The sequence below is a fragment of the Bombina bombina genome, chromosome 3 (assembly GCF_027579735.1).
Source record: "Bombina bombina isolate aBomBom1 chromosome 3, aBomBom1.pri, whole genome shotgun sequence".
Taxonomy (NCBI): Eukaryota; Metazoa; Chordata; class Amphibia; order Anura; family Bombinatoridae; genus Bombina; species Bombina bombina.
This window is the reverse complement of record NC_069501.1, coordinates 548798502-548817656: the sequence shown is the minus strand read 5'-3', so window position 1 is coordinate 548817656 and position 19155 is coordinate 548798502. Positions and strand designations below refer to the sequence as shown.

Genomic DNA, 19155 nt, shown 5'->3' with positions numbered 1-19155 from the left:
AAGGAAAACAAAGCAGGGTCTGTAGAGGTGTCATCAGAATTGTCGCCCAGAAATTGAAACTGGCGGGGCCTGTGGACCATCAGCATTCCAAAAGAAAATAATTTATCAGGTAAGCATAAATTTTGTTTTCTTTCCTAAAATGATGATGGTCCACAGTCCTCCATAACATATGGGATTAATACCCAAGCAGATGGTCTATGTTACGGAAAGGGTGAGACAATTTTTCTGGCATTCCTATTTAGCCGATACAGCAGCCTGAAGGACTTTCCTACCAAAAGCTGCTTGCGAAGAAGCAATAACATCCAAAAGATACAATTTTGAAAAAGTATGCAGAGAAGACCATGTGGCAGCTTTGCAAATCTGCTCCACAGATGCATCATTTTTTAAAAGCCCATGATGTTGCAACTGCTCTTGTAGAATGAGCTACTTTCCTGCCACAAAGTAAGCCTTGTGAATCCCTTGTTTAAGCCAAGAAGCCAAAAGCTACCTTAGTAGCTTTTTGTCCTTTACGAGCCCCAGAGTAGTGAACAAACAAAGTAGAAGTTTTTTCTGAAATCTAAGTAGCTTGGAGATAGAACTTCAAAGTCAAGATTATGTAACAGTCATTCCTTAGAGTTAGCAGGATCTGGACACAATGAAGAAACAACAATTCCTAGATTGATATTTTCCAAAGAAACTACCTTAGGAAGGAAATCATATTTGGAACAAAGTACAGCTTTATCCTTGTGAAAACTTAAAAATGGATAATCACAAGATAAGGCTGACAACTCAGAAGCTTTCCTTGCTGAAGAGAAGGAAAAGTATTTTCCAAGACAACAGTTTGATGTTGAAATGGAATGCATTGGTTTAAAGGGTGGACCTTGTAATACGGAAATAACTAGATTTAAATTCCAGAGTGGAGAAATAGGTTTTACAACTGGCCTAACTCGAAATAACGCCTGGACAAAAGTTTGAACATCAGGTAGCTTAGCCAACTTCTTATGAAAAAGAACAGATAAAGAAGAAATTTTACCTTTTAGGGAACTAGCTGACAAACCCTTGTCAAGGCCATCCTGTAAAAACTGAAGGATTCTAGGAATCCTAAAGGAATACCAGGAGAACCCTTTAGAAGAGCACCACTCAAAATCGGCCTTCCAAATATTGTGATAAATCTTTTGTGTCACAGGCTTTCTAGCCTACATCAAAGTTTCAATGTCAAAATCTGAGAAACCTCTATGTCTCAAAACTAGGCGTTCAATCTCCAGGCATTAAATTTAGAGATTTGAGATCCTTATGGAAAAGAGGACCTTGAGACAACAGCTACTGATGGAAATACCACAATAATACCATGCCAATCATGGATTATGGAGATGTAGTATATGCACCTGCACCGCAAACTCACCTTAATAAACTTAATACACTTTATAATTCGTTCTGCCGCTTTGTGCTACAATGTAACTACAGGACCCACCAATGTGTCATGCTAAAAGAACTAAACTGGCTGTCGCTGGAATCCAGACGCACCCTCCATCTTTCCTGTCTTGTGTTTAAGAGCCTTTCTGGGAAGCTCCCACCCCGGCTGTTCTCACCTCCCATAACCTCCGATCCAGTAGCAGTACATTATTTAGTCTGCCTCATACAAAAAGAAAGCAGATCGGTCCTCCTTTTCCTACAGAGCACCACAATTATGGAACGACCTCCCGCAAGCTTTAAAACCTTCCCCAAGTCTAAAATCCTTTAAGAGATCTCTCTCTACATATCTCAAAACAGAATGCATCTGTCATGGTTGATTTTATATTTCCTACCTGTTCTATGTTAAATTCTGCATATGTTATGTATTAATATTGTTTTTGTATTATTGTACCCTATTGTATCAATGCAATGTTTTGTGGACCCAGGACATACTTGAGAGAAATTTCAATGTATCCTTCCTGGTAAAATATTTTATAAATAAATAAATAAATGTCCTTTAGTGGGACAGACGCGCCCTCTGAAGTTCTATTCTGTGCGGTTCCGTCAGGAACAAACACATAAGGACTGAATCTATTATGACTCCGAGAAATGTTACCCTTGTAGCAGGATATAATGAGCTTTTGGGAACATTGATTTTCCAACTGTGGTCTTGTAGAAAAAGACAGAAGCTTGCAAGTATGAGTGAGTGATTGAATATGCTTGCACTAGATGTCATCCAGATATGGTGCAATTGAAATGCCCTGAGCTCTGATCAATGCTAATAATGCATCCAACACCTTTGTAAAGATGCGTGTAGCTGGGGCCAAACCAAATGGAGGAACATCAAATTGGTATTGTTTGTCCAGATATGCAAACCTCAGTAACTGATATTGATCCTTGTGGATAGGTATGTGCAGGTATGCATCCTTGAGGTCTATAGTAGCAATAAACTGTTTCCATCTTTAAAGTGGGATCCTTGACAAACATGTTTAGGGTTTTCAGATCTAGGACAGGTCTGTTGGTCCCTTCCTTTTTTGGGACAATGAACAGATAGGAGTAAAACCCTTGAACCTGTTGAGACACAGGTACTGGGATAATTAAAAAGTGGGATCCTTGACAAACATGTTTAGGGTTTTCAGATCTACGACAGGTCTGTTGGTCCCTTCCTTTTTTGGGACAATAAACAGATAGGAGTAAAACCCTTGAACCTGTTGAGACACAGGTACTGGGATAATTACTCCCATATCCTCTAAATTCTGAACACATTGTATAAATGCAACCGCCTTTGAATGATTTTTGGGGACATGAGACAGAAGGAATCTTCCTTGAGGAGGCCTGGACCGAAAGCCTATCCTGTAGCCCTGGGAAATTATGTTTTAAATCAGGGGTCCTGGACTGACCTGAACCAGACCTTCTGAAAAAGACTCCCTACCAGAAAAGTTTATGATCAGGGGCAGCACCTTCATGCAGCTTTTGTATTGGTTCTAGACTTCATGGACTGCTTGTTCTTTGCCCTTGAAGAATCAGGCTTACAGGCTGGCTTGGAAGGCTCAGGCTTCTGAGAAGAGGATGACTTTTGATCTCCTGAGGAACTAAACCGATTACCTGGTCAGATCTTTCCCTTAGATTTCTTGTCCTGGGGGAGAAAAGCTCCTTTACACCAGTAACGGTCTTAATAATAGAGTCCAAGTCTAAACCAAATAGAATCTTCCCTCGGAAGGAAAGAGTCATCAATATATTCTAAGATATCATGTCAGGTGACCAAGATTTTAACCATAAGGCCCTTCCCAGCACTGCGATAGACATATTCTTGACATCAATCTTGATGATGTCCATCACAGCATTACACATAAAAGCTTGAGCCATTTTAAGGGCCTTAATGCAGTTCTGTAGATCCTCAGTAGAGGGTGTTTCAGCCACCATTGTGGCTAAGGAATCACACCAGAGTGTTCCTGCAGCAGCCACACAGGTGAGAGAAACTGCTGGTTTGAGTAAAAGAAAGACTGCATTTTGCAGTCCATGGGGTCCCTGATTGAAGTACTATCCTCCATAGGTATAGTTATGTGTTTGGAAAGGGTGGAAATAGCTCCATCAACTTTAGAAATTGTTTCCCATACTTCCACATTCTGTTCTGGAATAGGATACATTTTCTTAAATCTGGCAGAAGGAGCAAAAGGCACTCCTGGCTTTTTCCATTCCTTGGCTATATAGTCAGAGACTAAATCAAGAACCTGAAATACCTGTGGGATTTTGGTGGAGCTTTAAAAACAATTTGTATCTGATTTACAGATTTGTTTTCAGCAGGTTTTCTTCAGAAAGTATTTAAAACCTCATGAAATAAATTATGGATATGCTCCACTTTAAATCTAAAAGGAATTTTCTCAATAAGAAACAGGGTCCTGCTCATCATATGACACTTACCCATCTAAACTAGATATGTTTGCATCCTCAGAGTCAGAGCTATGTAAGAGAGCAGAATTTGAGGTTGAGGAGAAGAATTTTGCACATTTGATGATTTAAAGGGACAGTCAACACCAGAATTTTTGTTGTTTAAAAAGATAGATCCCATCATTCCCATTTCCCAGTTTTGCATAATCAATACAGTTATAATATACTTTTTACCTCTGTGTTTACCTTGTATCTAAGCCTCTGCAAACTGCCCCCTTACTTCAGTTCTTTTAACAGACTTGCATTTTAGCCAATCAGTGCTCACTCCTAGGTAACTTCCCATGCATGAGCTCAATGTTATCTATATGAAACACATGAACTAACATATGAACTAATGCCCTCTAATGGTGAAAGATTGTCAAAATGCATTGAGATTAGAGGTGGCCTTCAAGGTCTAAAAAAATAGCATATGAACCTCCTAGGTTTAGATTTCAACTAAGAATACAAAGAGAACAAAGCAAAATTGGTGCTAAAAGTAAATTGGAAAGTTGTTTAAAATTACATACCCATACAGAAAAAAGGGGTAGTGTAATCTAAACTATACCTAAGCACCCCTCAGACACCTTTAATATTCCTCAGTGTAGATATACTACAGCCCCCATGCAGACTGAGATGCCCCAAAGTAACCCCTGGTAGCTCCTGTATGGGTACTCACGCCCCTCCTGGATAGCAATCACTGGAAAGGTACAGTGAAGCTATGCCCAACACTCCTGGGGTAATTTTAATGGCTGGAGTAGCTCCGGTCTGAGAAGAAAGCCTGGGAAAACTGAGGGGAATTTTTATTCCCCAACTGTTATAAATGTGCACCAAGCATATAATACATTTCCTCTAATGAAAACCTACCTAGCTGGAGTTATCAGTTTTCTGAAAGACCAAGGCACATATTTGAAACACATAATTATGTCCCCGGAGCAGCCAGAGGGCTGAAAAGGGCATTAGTCTTACCTGGCTATGTCCCTGATAAGAATAGGGCAGATAAATACCTGAAAAAATTGTGTCATGAGGAGAGCAGGTTAAGTTCCCTGGCTATGCTGTACCTGTGTAAAAGTACCTACAAATAGCCTCTGGGCTGTGTCTATGCTGTTTAAAGGCACTTACCTTACGCAGCACCTCTCCACTCGCTTACCAAGCATGTCAAATCATTGAATCATTGTCAATGCAGCTGCAGGAGTTTCCAGTATAAAGCCCATCCAGTGCAGGTATCTGGTACCACAAAGGATTGCCATAGGAAATACCTGGGTCCCTCAGGGGGAGGCTAAGGAAGAGTCTCCGCAATGCCATGGGTAGTTATGGCTGAAGTCCCATAGGGAAATAGTGTGCACATAACAGGGTATTCCTATGTCCCTGTATTATTCAGTTGCTGTGATGTTTTTCTTCTATCTTCTTTGTGAATGATAATTCCCAGGGATCCTGGGTCTCACATGGTCTGAGCTCCCAAATTTAAATCTATACGCAATTAGCTGGAAACACCTCTATTCTCAACCAACTCCTACGAGGCTAAGAACAAAACTAAGAGAGAGATGGAAGGTGGGAAGAATTTAAAGCTCTTGTATGGGTTCTTGACTTCCTCCTAGTGGTGGGAAATATATCCCATATGTTATGGAGGACTGTGGACCATCATAATTTTGTGAAAGAAACAGCTGCAACTATACAAAAGAACTGTTCAACTCTAAAAACTAACACTATTATATTTCTCCCAAAAAAAAATCAGCATGTTACTTATGGCAAATTTGGTCATCTGGCACCAGTTACACCTTATGTTGACAATAAAAAGAAAATGGAAGAATGTTATAAAAATGTTTGTACCTAGAGTGACTACACTTTTGAACAACTCTCTAGCTTGACCAAACTCTGCAATGCTTAAATTATGAACCTGATACAAATGTGCAGACACTTTCCGTAACTTAGTAAATCAGCTGCATACATTTTAAAGGTTTAACTTAGTGACTCTAGATCAGTTGTGTTGCTGCCGCTACTTACCTGTGTGTCTGTCAAGAGCTGCTCTGATGCACATCTGTTGGCGAGCCTGTAAATAAATAAATATAAAACATAAGACAAATGATGCCTCTGACATCAACCCCACTTGTTTTCAGGAGGAACCATTTCTGTCCCCTTTCACTTATTACTACTAGTAATAATAATAATAATAGTTATTAACGCAAAAATGGGGGGAAGGGCACAATAAATAAAGGGAAGGCAGACTTGGCCCTGCTCCCTAAAGTATAGCTCCTTTTTCTGATCCTGGATCATAACTGATCAAAGTTAACCTTTTTCGTTGCAAAACAATAACTAATATTGGTTAGTAAAAACTAGAAAAATCCCTGAAAGAAGAGATCCTATAAAAAATGTAGTGTGTGTATATATATATATATATATATATATAAATTTCCAATGATATCTACGCCCTTTTTCAAAGAGAATATTAATACAAAAACTCACTAATCAGCAATCTCAATTAAAAAGAACACTGCATTACAATATAATACAGTAGAAAATATAGTGCAATTTAATTCCAGAGATGCCTATAGTAACCTAACCCCCACCCCTGCTTTTTTGGTCAATATAAAGAAACTTTCATGTTAATACAGTAGATTTGCGTAATCAACAAATGCATGATAAAAAGACAATGCAATTGCACTTAGTCTGTACTTAAAATGACTAGTAGATTTTTTTCTGACAAATGTCAAAGTTATATCTATTTCCACTCCCCCTGTATCATGTGAGAACCATCAGCCAATCACAAATGCATATACAATTCTTGCACATGCTCAGTAGGTGCTGGTGACTCAAAAAGTGTAAATATAAAAAGACTGTGCACATTTTGTTAATGGAAGTAAATTGGAAAGTTGTTTAAAATTGCATGCTCTATCTGAATCATGAAAGTTTAATTTTGACTTGAGTGTCCCTTTAAGTGGAGTAGTTACCAGGTGTCAATAGAATAGAAAAAACAGTGATAATACAAAACATTTTGGCTCACAAACAGGCCTTTGTCAAGTTAAAAGTAAGCTAGGCATTACTACGACTATTCTAGTCTTGTGTGAGGATTCAGTAGATGTTTCTGAGTCTCTTTGTAAAGCTACGCTCATCTGAATAAATTATGTATGTCAGTTTTTACACCCAGTATATGTATAACTTGTTTACTAACCCTGCAAATTAAAAAATGACTGTGGTGCCCTATTTGTTATATGTTTTATACCCTTGTTTCTTCTCCCTTAATATACAAACATATTTCAGGCCTATTTGTAGCCATTTGGAGAGCGATGCAAAGTATCTTGTAAACTTCTTACAACTTTTAGGTAATTTCAATTCATTTGAAAACTATTACAAAATAAACAAACCCAATCATCACGTGGTTCTCTTGTGGATTTGCACTGCAATAACGTCACCAGTACTGAGAGAACGACAGTGTATACCAAAAGTAGAGTACATTTAATAATACTGTAGACGTAAATTGAAAAGTCTCTTAAAATTGCCTGCTCTTTCTGAACCATGAACATTTTTATTATGACTTTAAAGTTCATTTAAGGGGATTTTAAAGTCAAAAACATAATTTATGTAAGAACTTACCTGATAAATTAATTTATTTCATATTAGCAAGAGTCCATGAGCTAGTGACCTATGGGATATACATTCCTACCAGGAGGGGCAAAGTTTCCCAAACCTTAAAAATGCCTATAAATATACCCCCCACCACACCCACAATTCAGTTTAACGAATAGCCAAGAAGTGGGGTGATAAGAAAGGAGCGAAAGCATCAAAAATAAGGAATTGGAATAATTGTGCTTTATACAAAAAAATCATAACCACCACAAAAAGGGTGGGCCTCATGGACTCTTGCTAATATGAAAGAAATTAATTTATCAGGTAAGTTCTTACATAAATTATGTTTTCTTTCATGTAATTAGCAAGAGTCCATGAGCTAGTGACGTATGGGATAGCAGATACCCAAGATGTGGAACTTCCACGCAAGAGTCACTAGAGAGGGAGGGATAAAATAAAGACAGCCAATTCCGCTGAAAAATTAATCCACTACCCAAATCAAAAGTTTCAATTTTTATAATGAAAAAAACTGAAGTTATAAGCAGAAGAATCAAACTGAAACAGCTGACTGAAGTACTATTCTACCAAAAACTGCTTCTGAAGAAGAGAAAACATCAAAATGGTAGAAATTAGAAAAAGTATGCAAAGAAGACCAAGTCGTTGCTTTGCAAATCTGATCAACAGAAGCTTCATTCTTAAAAGTCCAGGAAGTAGAAACTGACCTAGTAGAATGAGCCGTAATCCTCTGAGGCGGGGATTAACCCGACTCCAAATAAGCAAGATGAATCAAAAAGCTTTAACCAAGAAGCCAAAGAAATGGCAGAAGCCTTCTGACCTTTCCTAAAACCAGAAAAGATAACAAATAGACTAGAAGTCTTTCTGAAATCTGAATAGCTTCAACATAATTTCAAAACTCTTACCACATTCAAAGAATGTAAGAATCTCTCCAAAGAATTCTTAGTATTAGGACACAAGGAAGGGACAATAATTCCTCTACTAATGTTGTTAAAATTCACAACTTTAGGTAAAAATTGAAAAGAAGACAGCAAAACCACCTTATCCTGATGAAAAATCAGAAAAAGGAGACTCACAAGAAAGAGCAGATAATTCAAAAACTGTTCTAGCTGAAGCGATGTCTAAAGGAACAATACTTTCCATGAAAGTAATTAAAATGTCCAAAGAAAGCATATACTCAAACAGAAGAGCCTGTAAAGTCCAAGGAGGAGAAATTGGCTTAAATGACAGACTTGATACGAACCAAAGCCTGAACAAAACAATGAATAACAGAAAGATTAGCAAATTTTTCTATGAAAACAGCACAGAAAAAGCAGAGATTTGTCCTTGCAAGGAACTTGCAGACAAAAACCCTTATCTTGCAGACAAAAACCCTTATCTTTAAACTATAAAATCCTAGGAATTCTAAAAGAATGCCAAGAGAATTTATGAAAAGAGCATCAAGAGATGTAAATCTTTCAAACTCGATAATAAATCTTACTAGACACAGATTTACGAGCCTGCAACATAGTATTAATCACTGAGTCAAAGAACTTCTATGACTAAGTACTAAGCGTTAAAACTCCATACCATCAAATTAATAATTTGAGTTCCTGATGGAAAAAATGAATGTTAAGATATAAGGTCTGGCCTTAATGGAAGTGACCAAGATTGGCAACTGGACATCCGAACAAGAACCATATACCAAAACCTGTGTGGCCATACTGGAGCCACCAGCAACACAAAAGATTGCTCCCTGATGATTTTGAAGATTTTCTATCTTTTAAAGAAGGAAAAGCAACAAATTGGTAATGCTTGTCAAAAAAAAAAAAAAAAAAAAAGAGAATCTCAGAAAATGAAAATAATCTGAATGAAAACAGAAAATGAATATATGCATCTATTGTATCTATTGTAAACAAATAATGCCATCACTGACCAAAAAAGGCAGAATAGACCATATAAACTCCATTCTAAAAGATGGTATACTTATATGACAATTCAAAAAGATTTTCTATCTTTTAAATAATGAATAGTTTTGAATAAAACCCCCAATCCTGTTCCTAAAAAGGAACTGGTATAAATACCCAAAAAAACTTCAGGTCTGAGCAGCGTCTTGAGCCCCAACGGGTGACCAGCCGCGCTTCACAAGTACCCAATACATATAGGACTGAAACACACTTCAGGAAAGTGTGAGCCTTACTGGAATAGCTGGAATTTGAGTTCCTGATGGAAAAAATGAATGTTAAGATATAAGGTCTGGCCTTAATGGAAGTGACCAAGATTGGCAACTGGACATCCGAACAAGAACCATATACCAAAACCTGTGTGGCCATACTGGAGCCACCAGCAACACAAAAGATTGCTCCCTGATGATTTTGAAAATCACTCTAAAAATAAGAACCAGAGGCGAAAAAATATAGGCAGATTGATAACTCCAAGGAAGTGTCAATGCATACACTGCTTCCGCCAGAGGATCCCCGGACCTGAATAGGCCCCTGGGAAGTTCCTTATTTAGATGAGATGCCATCAGATCTGTTTCTGGAAGCCCAAACATCTGAACAATTTGAAAAAAACACATATAGGTAAAGACCATTCTCCCGGATGAAAAGCTTGATTGACAGAGATAATCCGTTTCCCAATTGTCTATACCTGGGAAATGGACCGCAGAAATTAGACAGGAGCTGGATTTAGTCCAAGCAAGTATCCGAGATACTTCTTTCACAGCCTAAGAACTGAGAGTCCCACCCTGATGATTGACATATGCCGCAGTTGTGACATTGTCTGTCTGAAAAACAATAAACGTCTCTTCAAAAAGAAGCCAAAACTGAAGAACTCTGAGTTCCAAAATATCGATTGGTAGTCTCGCCTCCTGAGATTTCCAAACCCCTTGTGCTGACAGAGATCCCCAGACAGCCTTCCAACCTAATAGACTCGCATCTGTAGTGATCATGGTCCAGGTTGAATGAACCGAAGAGACCTGTAGAATTATATGATGGTGATCTAACCACCAAATCAAAGATAGTTAAACGTTGGGATTCAAGGATATAAAAAGTGATATCCTAGAATCCCTACACCATTAATTCAGTATAAAAAACTGGAAAGGTTTCTTATGAAAATGAGCAAAGGGAATCGAATCCAATGCTGCAGCCATAATACCAAAAACTTCCATGCATATAGCAACTGAAGGAAATAATAGAGACTGAAGGTTCCGACAAACGGACCCCAATAAAATTGTCACTTGTCTGCTAGAGACAAAGACATTGACACAATCTATCTGGAAACCTAAAAAAAGGTGACCCTTGTCTGAGGAATCAAAGAGCTTTTGATAAAAAGATCCTCTAACCATGTCTTGAAGAAACAACAAAAGTTGAATCGTATGAGATTCTGCAGAACGAAAAGACTGAGCCAGTACCACGAGACCGTCCGAATAAGGAAACACTGAGAACCTTGAAAAGATTCTTAGAGCTGTCGCTAGACCAGAAGGAAAAGCAACAAATTGGTAATGCTTGTCAAAAAAAAAAAAAAAAGACAATCTCAGAAAATGAAAATAATCTGAATGAAAACAGAAAATGAATATATGCATCTATTGTATCTATTGAAAACAAATAATGCCTTCACTGACCAAAAAAGGCAGAATAGACCATATAAACTCCATTCTAAAAGATGGTATACTTATATGACAATTCAAAAAGATTTTCTATCTTTTAAATAATGAATAGTTTTGAATAAAACCCCCAATCCTGTTCCTAAAAAGGAACTGGTATAAATACCCAAAAAAACTCCAGGTCTGAGCAGCGCCTTGAGCCCCAACGGGTGACCAGCCGCGCTTCACAAGTACCCAATACATATAGGACTGAAACACACTTCAGGAAAGTGTGAGCCTTACTGGAATAGCTGTAATTTGAGTTCCTGATGGAAAAAGTGAATGTTAAGATATAAGGTCTGGCCTTAATGGAAGTGACCAAGATTGGCAACTGGACATCCGAACAAGAACCATATACCAAAACCTGTGTGGCCATACTGGAGCCACCAGCAACACAAAAGATTGCTCCCTGATGATTTTGAAAATCACTCTAAAAATAAGAACCAGAGGCGAAAAAATATAGGCAGATTGATAACTCCAAGGAAGTGTCAATGCATACACTGCTTCCGCCAGAGGATCCCCGGACCTGAATAGGCCCCTGGGAAGTTCCTTATTTAGATGAGATGCCATCAGATCTGTTTCTGGAAGCCCACACATCTGAACAATTTGAAAAAAACACATCTAGGTAAAGACCATTCTCCCGGATGAAAAGCTTGATTGACAGAGATAATCCGTTTCCCAATTGTCTATACCTGGGAAATGGACCGCAGAAATTAGACAGGAGCTGGATTTAGTCCAAGCAAGTATCCGAGATACTTCTTTCACAGCCTAAGAACTGAGAGTCCCACCCTGATGATTGACATATGCCGCAGTTGTGACATTGTCTGTCTGAAAAACAATAAACGTCTCTTCAAAAAGAAGCCAAAACTGAAGAACTCTGAGTTCCAAAATATCGATTGGTAGTCTCGCCTCCTGAGATTTCCAAACCCCTTGTGCTGACAGAGATCCCCAGACAGCCTTCCAACCTAATAGACTCGCATCTGTAGTGATCATGGTCCAGGTTGAATGAACCGAAGAGACCTGTAGAATTATATGATGGTGATCTAACCACCAAATCAAAGATAGTTAAACATTGGGATTCAAGGATATAAAAAGTGATATCCTAGAATCCCTACACCATTAATTCAGTATAAAAAACTGGAAAGGTTTCTTATGAAAATGAGCAAAGGGAATCGAATCCAATGCTGCAGCCATAATACCAAAAACTTCCATGCATATAGCAACTGAAGGAAATAATAGAGACTGAAGGTTCCGACAAACGGAACCCAATAAAATTGTCACTTGTCTGCTAGAGACAAAGACATTGACACAATCTATCTGGAAACCTAAAAAAAGGTGACCCTTGTCTGAGGAATCAAAGAGCTTTTGATAAAAAGATCCTCTAACCATGTCTTGAAGAAACAACAAAAGTTGAATCGTATGAGATTCTGCAGAACGAAAAGACTGAGCCAGTACCACGAGACCGTCCGAATAAGGAAACACTGAGAACCTTGAAAAGATTCTTAGAGCTGTCGCTAGACCAGAAGGAAAAGCAACAAATTGGTAATGCTTGTCAAAAAAAAAAAAAAAAGACAATCTCAGAAAATGAAAATAATCTGAATGAAAACAGAAAATGAATATATGCATCTATTGTATCTATTGTAAACAAATAATGCCTTCACTGACCAAAAAAGGCAGAATAGACCATATAAACTCCATTCTAAAAGATGGTATACTTATATGACAATTCAAAAAGATTTTCTATCTTTTAAATAATGAATAGTTTTGAATAAAACCCCCAATCCTGTTCCTAAAAAGGAACTGGTATAAATACCCAAAAAAACTCCAGGTCTGAGCAGCGCCTTGAGCCCCAACGGGTGACCAGCCGCGCTTCACAAGTACCCAATACATATAGGACTGAAACACACTTCAGGAAAGTGTGAGCCTTACTGGAATAGCTGTAATTTGAGTTCCTGATGGAAAAAATGAATGTTAAGATATAAGGTCTGGCCTTAATGGAAGTGACCAAGATTGGCAACTGGACATCCGAACAAGAACCATATACCAAAACCTGTGTGGCCATACTGGAGCCACCAGCAACACAAAAGATTGCTCCCTGATTATTTTGAAAATCACTCTAAAAATAAGAACCAGAGGCGAAAAAATATAGGCAGATTGATAACTCCAAGGAAGTGTCAATGCATACACTGCTTCCGCCAGAGGATCCCCGGACCTGAATAGGCCCCTGGGAAGTTCCTTATTTAGATGAGATGCCATCAGATCTGTTTCTGGAAGCCCACACATCTGAACAATTTGAAAAAAACACATCTAGGTAAAGACCATTCTCCCGGATGAAAAGCTTGATTGACAGAGATAATCCGTTTCCCAATTGTCTATACCTGGGAAATGGACCGCAGAAATTAGACAGGAGCTGGATTTAGTCCAAGCAAGTATCCGAGATACTTCTTTCACAGCCTAAGAACTGAGAGTCCCACCCTGATGATTGACATATGCCGCAGTTGTGACATTGTCTGTCTGAAAAACAATAAACGTCTCTTCAAAAAGAAGCCAAAACTGAAGAACTCTGAGTTCCAAAATATCGATTGGTAGTCTCGCCTCCTGAGATTTCCAAACCCCTTGTGCTGACAGAGATCCCCAGACAGCCTTCCAACCTAATAGACTCGCATCTGTAGTGATCATGGTCCAGGTTGAATGAACCGAAGAGACCTGTAGAATTATATGATGGTGATCTAACCACCAAATCAAAGATAGTTAAACATTGGGATTCAAGGATATAAAAAGTGATATCCTAGAATCCCTACACCATTAATTCAGTATAAAAAACTGGAAAGGTTTCTTATGAAAATGAGCAAAGGGAATCGAATCCAATGCTGCAGCCATAATACCAAAAACTTCCATGCATATAGCAACTGAAGGAAATAATAGAGACTGAAGGTTCCGACAAACGGAACCCAATAAAATTGTCACTTGTCTGCTAGAGACAAAGACATTGACACAATCTATCTGGAAACCTAAAAAAAGGTGACCCTTGTCTGAGGAATCAAAGAGCTTTTGATAAAAAGATCCTCTAACCATGTCTTGAAGAAACAACAAAAGTTGAATCGTATGAGATTCTGCAGAACGAAAAGACTGAGCCAGTACCACGAGACCGTCCGAATAAGGAAACACTGAGAACCTTGAAAAGATTCTTAGAGCTGTCGCTAGACCAGAAGGAAAAGCAACAAATTGGTAATGCTTGTCAAAAAAAAAAAAAAGACAATCTCAGAAAATGAAAATAATCTGAATGAAAACAGAAAATGAATATATGCATCTATTGTATCTATTCTAAACAAATAATGCCATCACTGACCAAAAAAGGCAAAATAGACCATATAAACTCCATTCTAAAAGATGGTATACTTATATGACAATTCAAAAAGATTTTCTATCTTTTAAATAATGAATAGTTTTGAATAAAAACCCCAATCCTGTTCCTAAAAAGGAACTGGTATAAATACTCCAAAAAACTCCAGGTCTGAGCAGCGCCTTGAGCCCCAACGGGTGACCAGCCGCGCTTCACAAGTACCCAATACATATAGGACTGAAACACACTTCAGGAAAGTGTGAGCCTTACTGGAATAGCTGGAATATGTTAGAGAGAGAAAAAAATACTTCTCACAGACTGTTTTACTCTGAATCCTATTCTGTATCCAAATCTAAGAAGTTTGGACCGAATTGAACCAAACAAATTTATTAAAAAAGTCTTAACCTGCCCCTTACCAGCTAAGCTGGAATAAGAACTGCACCTAAATGCAAATTTGGGGAGCTGACTTTGCTTTTTAAAATGGCTTAAATTGAATGAAGAAAACTTTCAATTATAAACATGTTACTTGGGGAAGAATTTAGAATTCCGTTCCTTAGTAAGAAAAAAAGCTTAAAATTTAGCCTTAGAACTCAATCTTGCAGCCCAGAGTAACAGTTGAAGAATTGAATCCAATTGTGAACCAAATAATTGATTACCTTTTGAAAAAAAGTTATATGGAATTTAGAAATCAAATTAGCATTCCAATATTGAAATCATAAAGTTCTTCTAGCTAAAATAGCTAAAGACATAGATTAAACCTCATTTGCGAAAATATCAAAAAAATGACGACACAAATGAAATTATTAGCATGTTGATCAACTTAACAATGCTAAACAAATCATAATCCGATACTTGTTGCACTAAAGTATCCAACCAGAAAACTGAAGCAGTTGCAACATCAGCCAAATAAATTACAGGTCTAAGAAAAGTACCTGAAAATAAATAATTTTCCTTAAATAAGATACAAGTTTCCCAAGGAAAAAAGTAAATACTATCTGCTATAGGAATAGTAGTATGTTAGCAAGAGTAGAGATAGTCCCATTAACTTGGGGGATCTTCCTCAAAACTGAAAACTAACTGCCGGCAAAGGATACAATTAAAAACCTTAAAGAAGGAATAAAAGAAATTACCGGCCTATTCCATTCCCTAGTATCAGGAACTGGAAAATACCTCTGAAGAAACCACAGAAGGTTAATAAGCAGGATTTACATGTTAGCTAGTCTTAATCAAAAAGAACTAGTTACTTCAATATCCAAAATAATCAACACCTTTTCAACAAAAAACGAATGTACTCTATTTAAAATAAAAAAGTAGATTTGTTAGTGTCAATATCTGATGAAGAATATTCTGAATGAGAAAATACACCATCAGAGAAGGATAATTCAGTATGTTGTTGGTCATTTGAAACTTCTTCAACTAAATGAGAAGTTTAAAAAAAACCTAAAAATTTTATTACAAGGCGGATAGCAGACAAATTCTTTATACTAGAATCAGAAAAATATTCTTATAAATTCCTAAATATATCTTGTACATAAGATGTAAAAAGAATAGCAATAGATAATGCATAAATACTAATGGACTCTGCATGTAAAAGTTTATCATAAAAACTTATTATAAACCATAGCTAAATATAAACATTCATAACATTAAAATAAATTAACTTAGCTTTGGTAGGACTGATATCAGTCATCAGGAATCCCTCAGTATTTTCTGATTCAGGAACAGCTTTTAAAATATCTTGCAATATGTAATAGAAAAAAAACAACATATAAAGCAAAATTATCAAATTCCTTAAATGACAGTTTCAGGAATGGGAAAAAATGCAAAACAAACAAGCCTCTAGCAACCAGAAGCAACAAAAAAGTGAGACTGAAATAATGTGAAAAAAATGGAACCAAGTATGACGCCCACATTTTTTGGCGCCAAGTAAGACGCCCACATTATTTGGCGCCAAGTATAACGCCCATATTTTTTGGCGCCAAAAATGACGCCCACATTTTTTGGCGCAAAAAAACGTCTGTAACACACATGCGTCAAAAAATGACTCAACCATGTGAAAACTTCCAGCGTCAACTATGGCGCCGGAAATGACGAAATTTTGCGCTAAAAAAGTTTGCGCCAAGAATAACGCAATAAATTGAAGCATTTTCTGCCCCCGCAAGCCTAACAGCCCGCAAGAAAAAAAATCAATTTGAAAATTGAAGGTAAGAAAAAATATTTATTCATATGCATTTCCCAAAATTATGAAACTGACAGTCTGAAAGAAGGAATATTGATTAACCTGAATCATGGCAAATATAAGTTTAAAACATATATTTAGAACTTTACATATAAAGTGCCCAACCATAGCTTTGAGTGTCATAAATAGAAATAAGATTTACTTACCCCAAGACACTCATCTACATATAGTAGATAGCCAAACCAGTACTGAAACGAGAATTAGTAGAGGTAATGGTATATAAGTGTATATCGTCGATCTGAAAAGGGAGGTAGGGAGGTAGGAGAAGAAATCTCTACGACCGATAACAGAGAACCTATGAAATAGATCCCCTAGAGGAAGACCATTGTATTCAAATAGGCAATACTCTCTTCACATCCCTCTGACATTCACTGCACTCTGAGAGGAAAACCGGGCTTCAGCCTGCTGCGAAGCGCATATCAACGTAGAATCTAGCACAAACTTACTTCACCACCTCCACGGGAGGAAAAGTTTGTAAAACTGAATTGTGGGTGTGGTGGGGGGTGTATTTATAGGCATTTTTAAGGTTTGGGAAACTTTGCCCCTACTGGTAGGAATGTATATCCCATATGTCACTAGCTCATGGACTCTTGCTAATTACATGAAATAAATTAATTTTTTATGGTTCAGATAGACTAGAGCATGTAATTTTAAACAACTTTCCATTGTACTTCTGTTATCTAATTTGCTTCATTTTCTTGGTATTGTTTCTTGTAATAGATACCTAGATAGGCTCATCAATGCACTACTGGGAGCTAACTGCTGTTTGGTGGCTTCACACATATGACTTGTCATTTGCTCACCTGATGTGTTAAGCTAGCTCACAGTAGTGCACTGCTGCTCCTTCAACAAATGATAGTAAGAGAATGAAACAAATTTGAAAAGTACATTTTATTTTATTTTTTTTTATTTTTTTTTACACTCAGTCATAATAGAAAATATGGGGGGTTCATGCCCCTATAAAACGAAATATTATTTCCTGGTTTAACAAAAAGTTAAAAATATAACTCAAACAACACATGAAATGTGCACAAGTAAAATAAAATTATTAAAATGATCAGAATTTCAAATGATTATTGTAATTTCAAACTAATATATAGGGGCATATTTATCAAGCTCCGTATGCTGTCGACATTTATCGATCTGTAGCGATGCGCAGCGGACATGATAAGCTACTTGTATCACGTCCGCTCGCACATTGATACATATGCCCCATAGCATCCATCTACAATTGATTGTTTTGGCTAACTGTATATAGTTATTTTCAGTTCTGATCAATAGTTTATCAATTAGATTTTGTTTTATTTTTGCATTGACTACACATATTTTCATTCCTTGAAGGTCAGTGAAATACTCTACAAACACCCTCTTGAAACTTTTCAGATTTCAGATAGAGCATGCAATTTTAAAATACTTTTTCATTTACTTCTGTTATGACATTTACTTTGTTCTCTAAGGCCTAGATTTGGAGTTTTGTCGGTAACGACCCGCGTAGCTAACGCCGGCTTTTTTCTGGCCGCACCATAAAAATAACTCTGGTATTGAGAGTCCACATAAAGGCTGCGTTAGGCTCCAAAAAAGGAGCGTAGAGCATTTTTAACGCAGCTTCAACTCTCGATACCAGAGTTGCTTACGCAAGCGGCCAGCCTAAAAAACGTGCTCGTGCACGATTCTCCCATAGAAAACAATGGGGCTGTTTGAGCTGAAAAAAAACCTAACACCTGCAAAAAAGCCGCGTTCAGCTCCTAACACAGCCCCATTGTTTGCTATGGGGAAACACTTCCTACGTCTGCACCTAACACCCTAACATGTACCCCGAGTCTAAACACCCCTAACCTTACACTTATTAACCCCTAATCTGCCGCCCCCGCTATCGCTGACCCCTGCATATTATTATTAACCCCCTAATCTGCCGCTCCGTAAACCGCCGCTACTTACATTATCCCTATGTACCCCTAATCTGCTGCCCTAACATCGCCGACCCCTATATTATATTTATTAACCCCTAATCTGCCCCCCACAACGTCGCCTCCACCTGCCTACACTTATTAACCCCTAATCTGCCGACCGGACCTGAGCGCTACTATAATAAAGTTATTAACCCCTAATCCGCCTCACTAACCCTATAATAAATAGTATTAACCCCTAATCTGCCCTCCCTAACATCGCCGACACCTAACTTCAATTATTAACCCCTAATCTGCCGACTGGAGCTCACCGCTATTCTAATAAATGTATTAACCCCTAAAGCTAAGTCTAACCCTAACACTAACACCCCCCTAAGTTAAATATAATTTACATCTAACGAAATTAATTATCTCTTATTAAATAAATTATTCCTATTTAAAGCTAAATACTTACCTGTAAAATAAATCCTAATATAGCTACAATATAAATTATAATTATATTATAGCTATTTTAGGATTAATATTTATTTGACAGGCAACTTTGTAATTATTTTAACCAGGTACAATAGCTATTAAATAGTTAAGAACTATTTAATAGCTACCTAGTTAA

The 19155-nt window shown here is 37.4% G+C and overlaps 1 protein-coding gene across 3 annotated transcripts in view; it reads right to left on the bottom strand.

The window, feature by feature from the left end:
* SYTL1 (synaptotagmin like 1) overlaps positions 1–19155 on the bottom strand; it is a 136890-nt gene that overhangs the window by 78107 nt on the left and 39628 nt on the right. For all 3 annotated transcript variants that reach the window (XM_053707056.1, XM_053707058.1, XM_053707057.1), the window contains one exon: positions 5860–5905. In XM_053707056.1, the coding sequence (XP_053563031.1) occupies positions 5860–5905 (46 nt within the window). The remainder of the gene's footprint in view (positions 1–5859; positions 5906–19155) is intronic.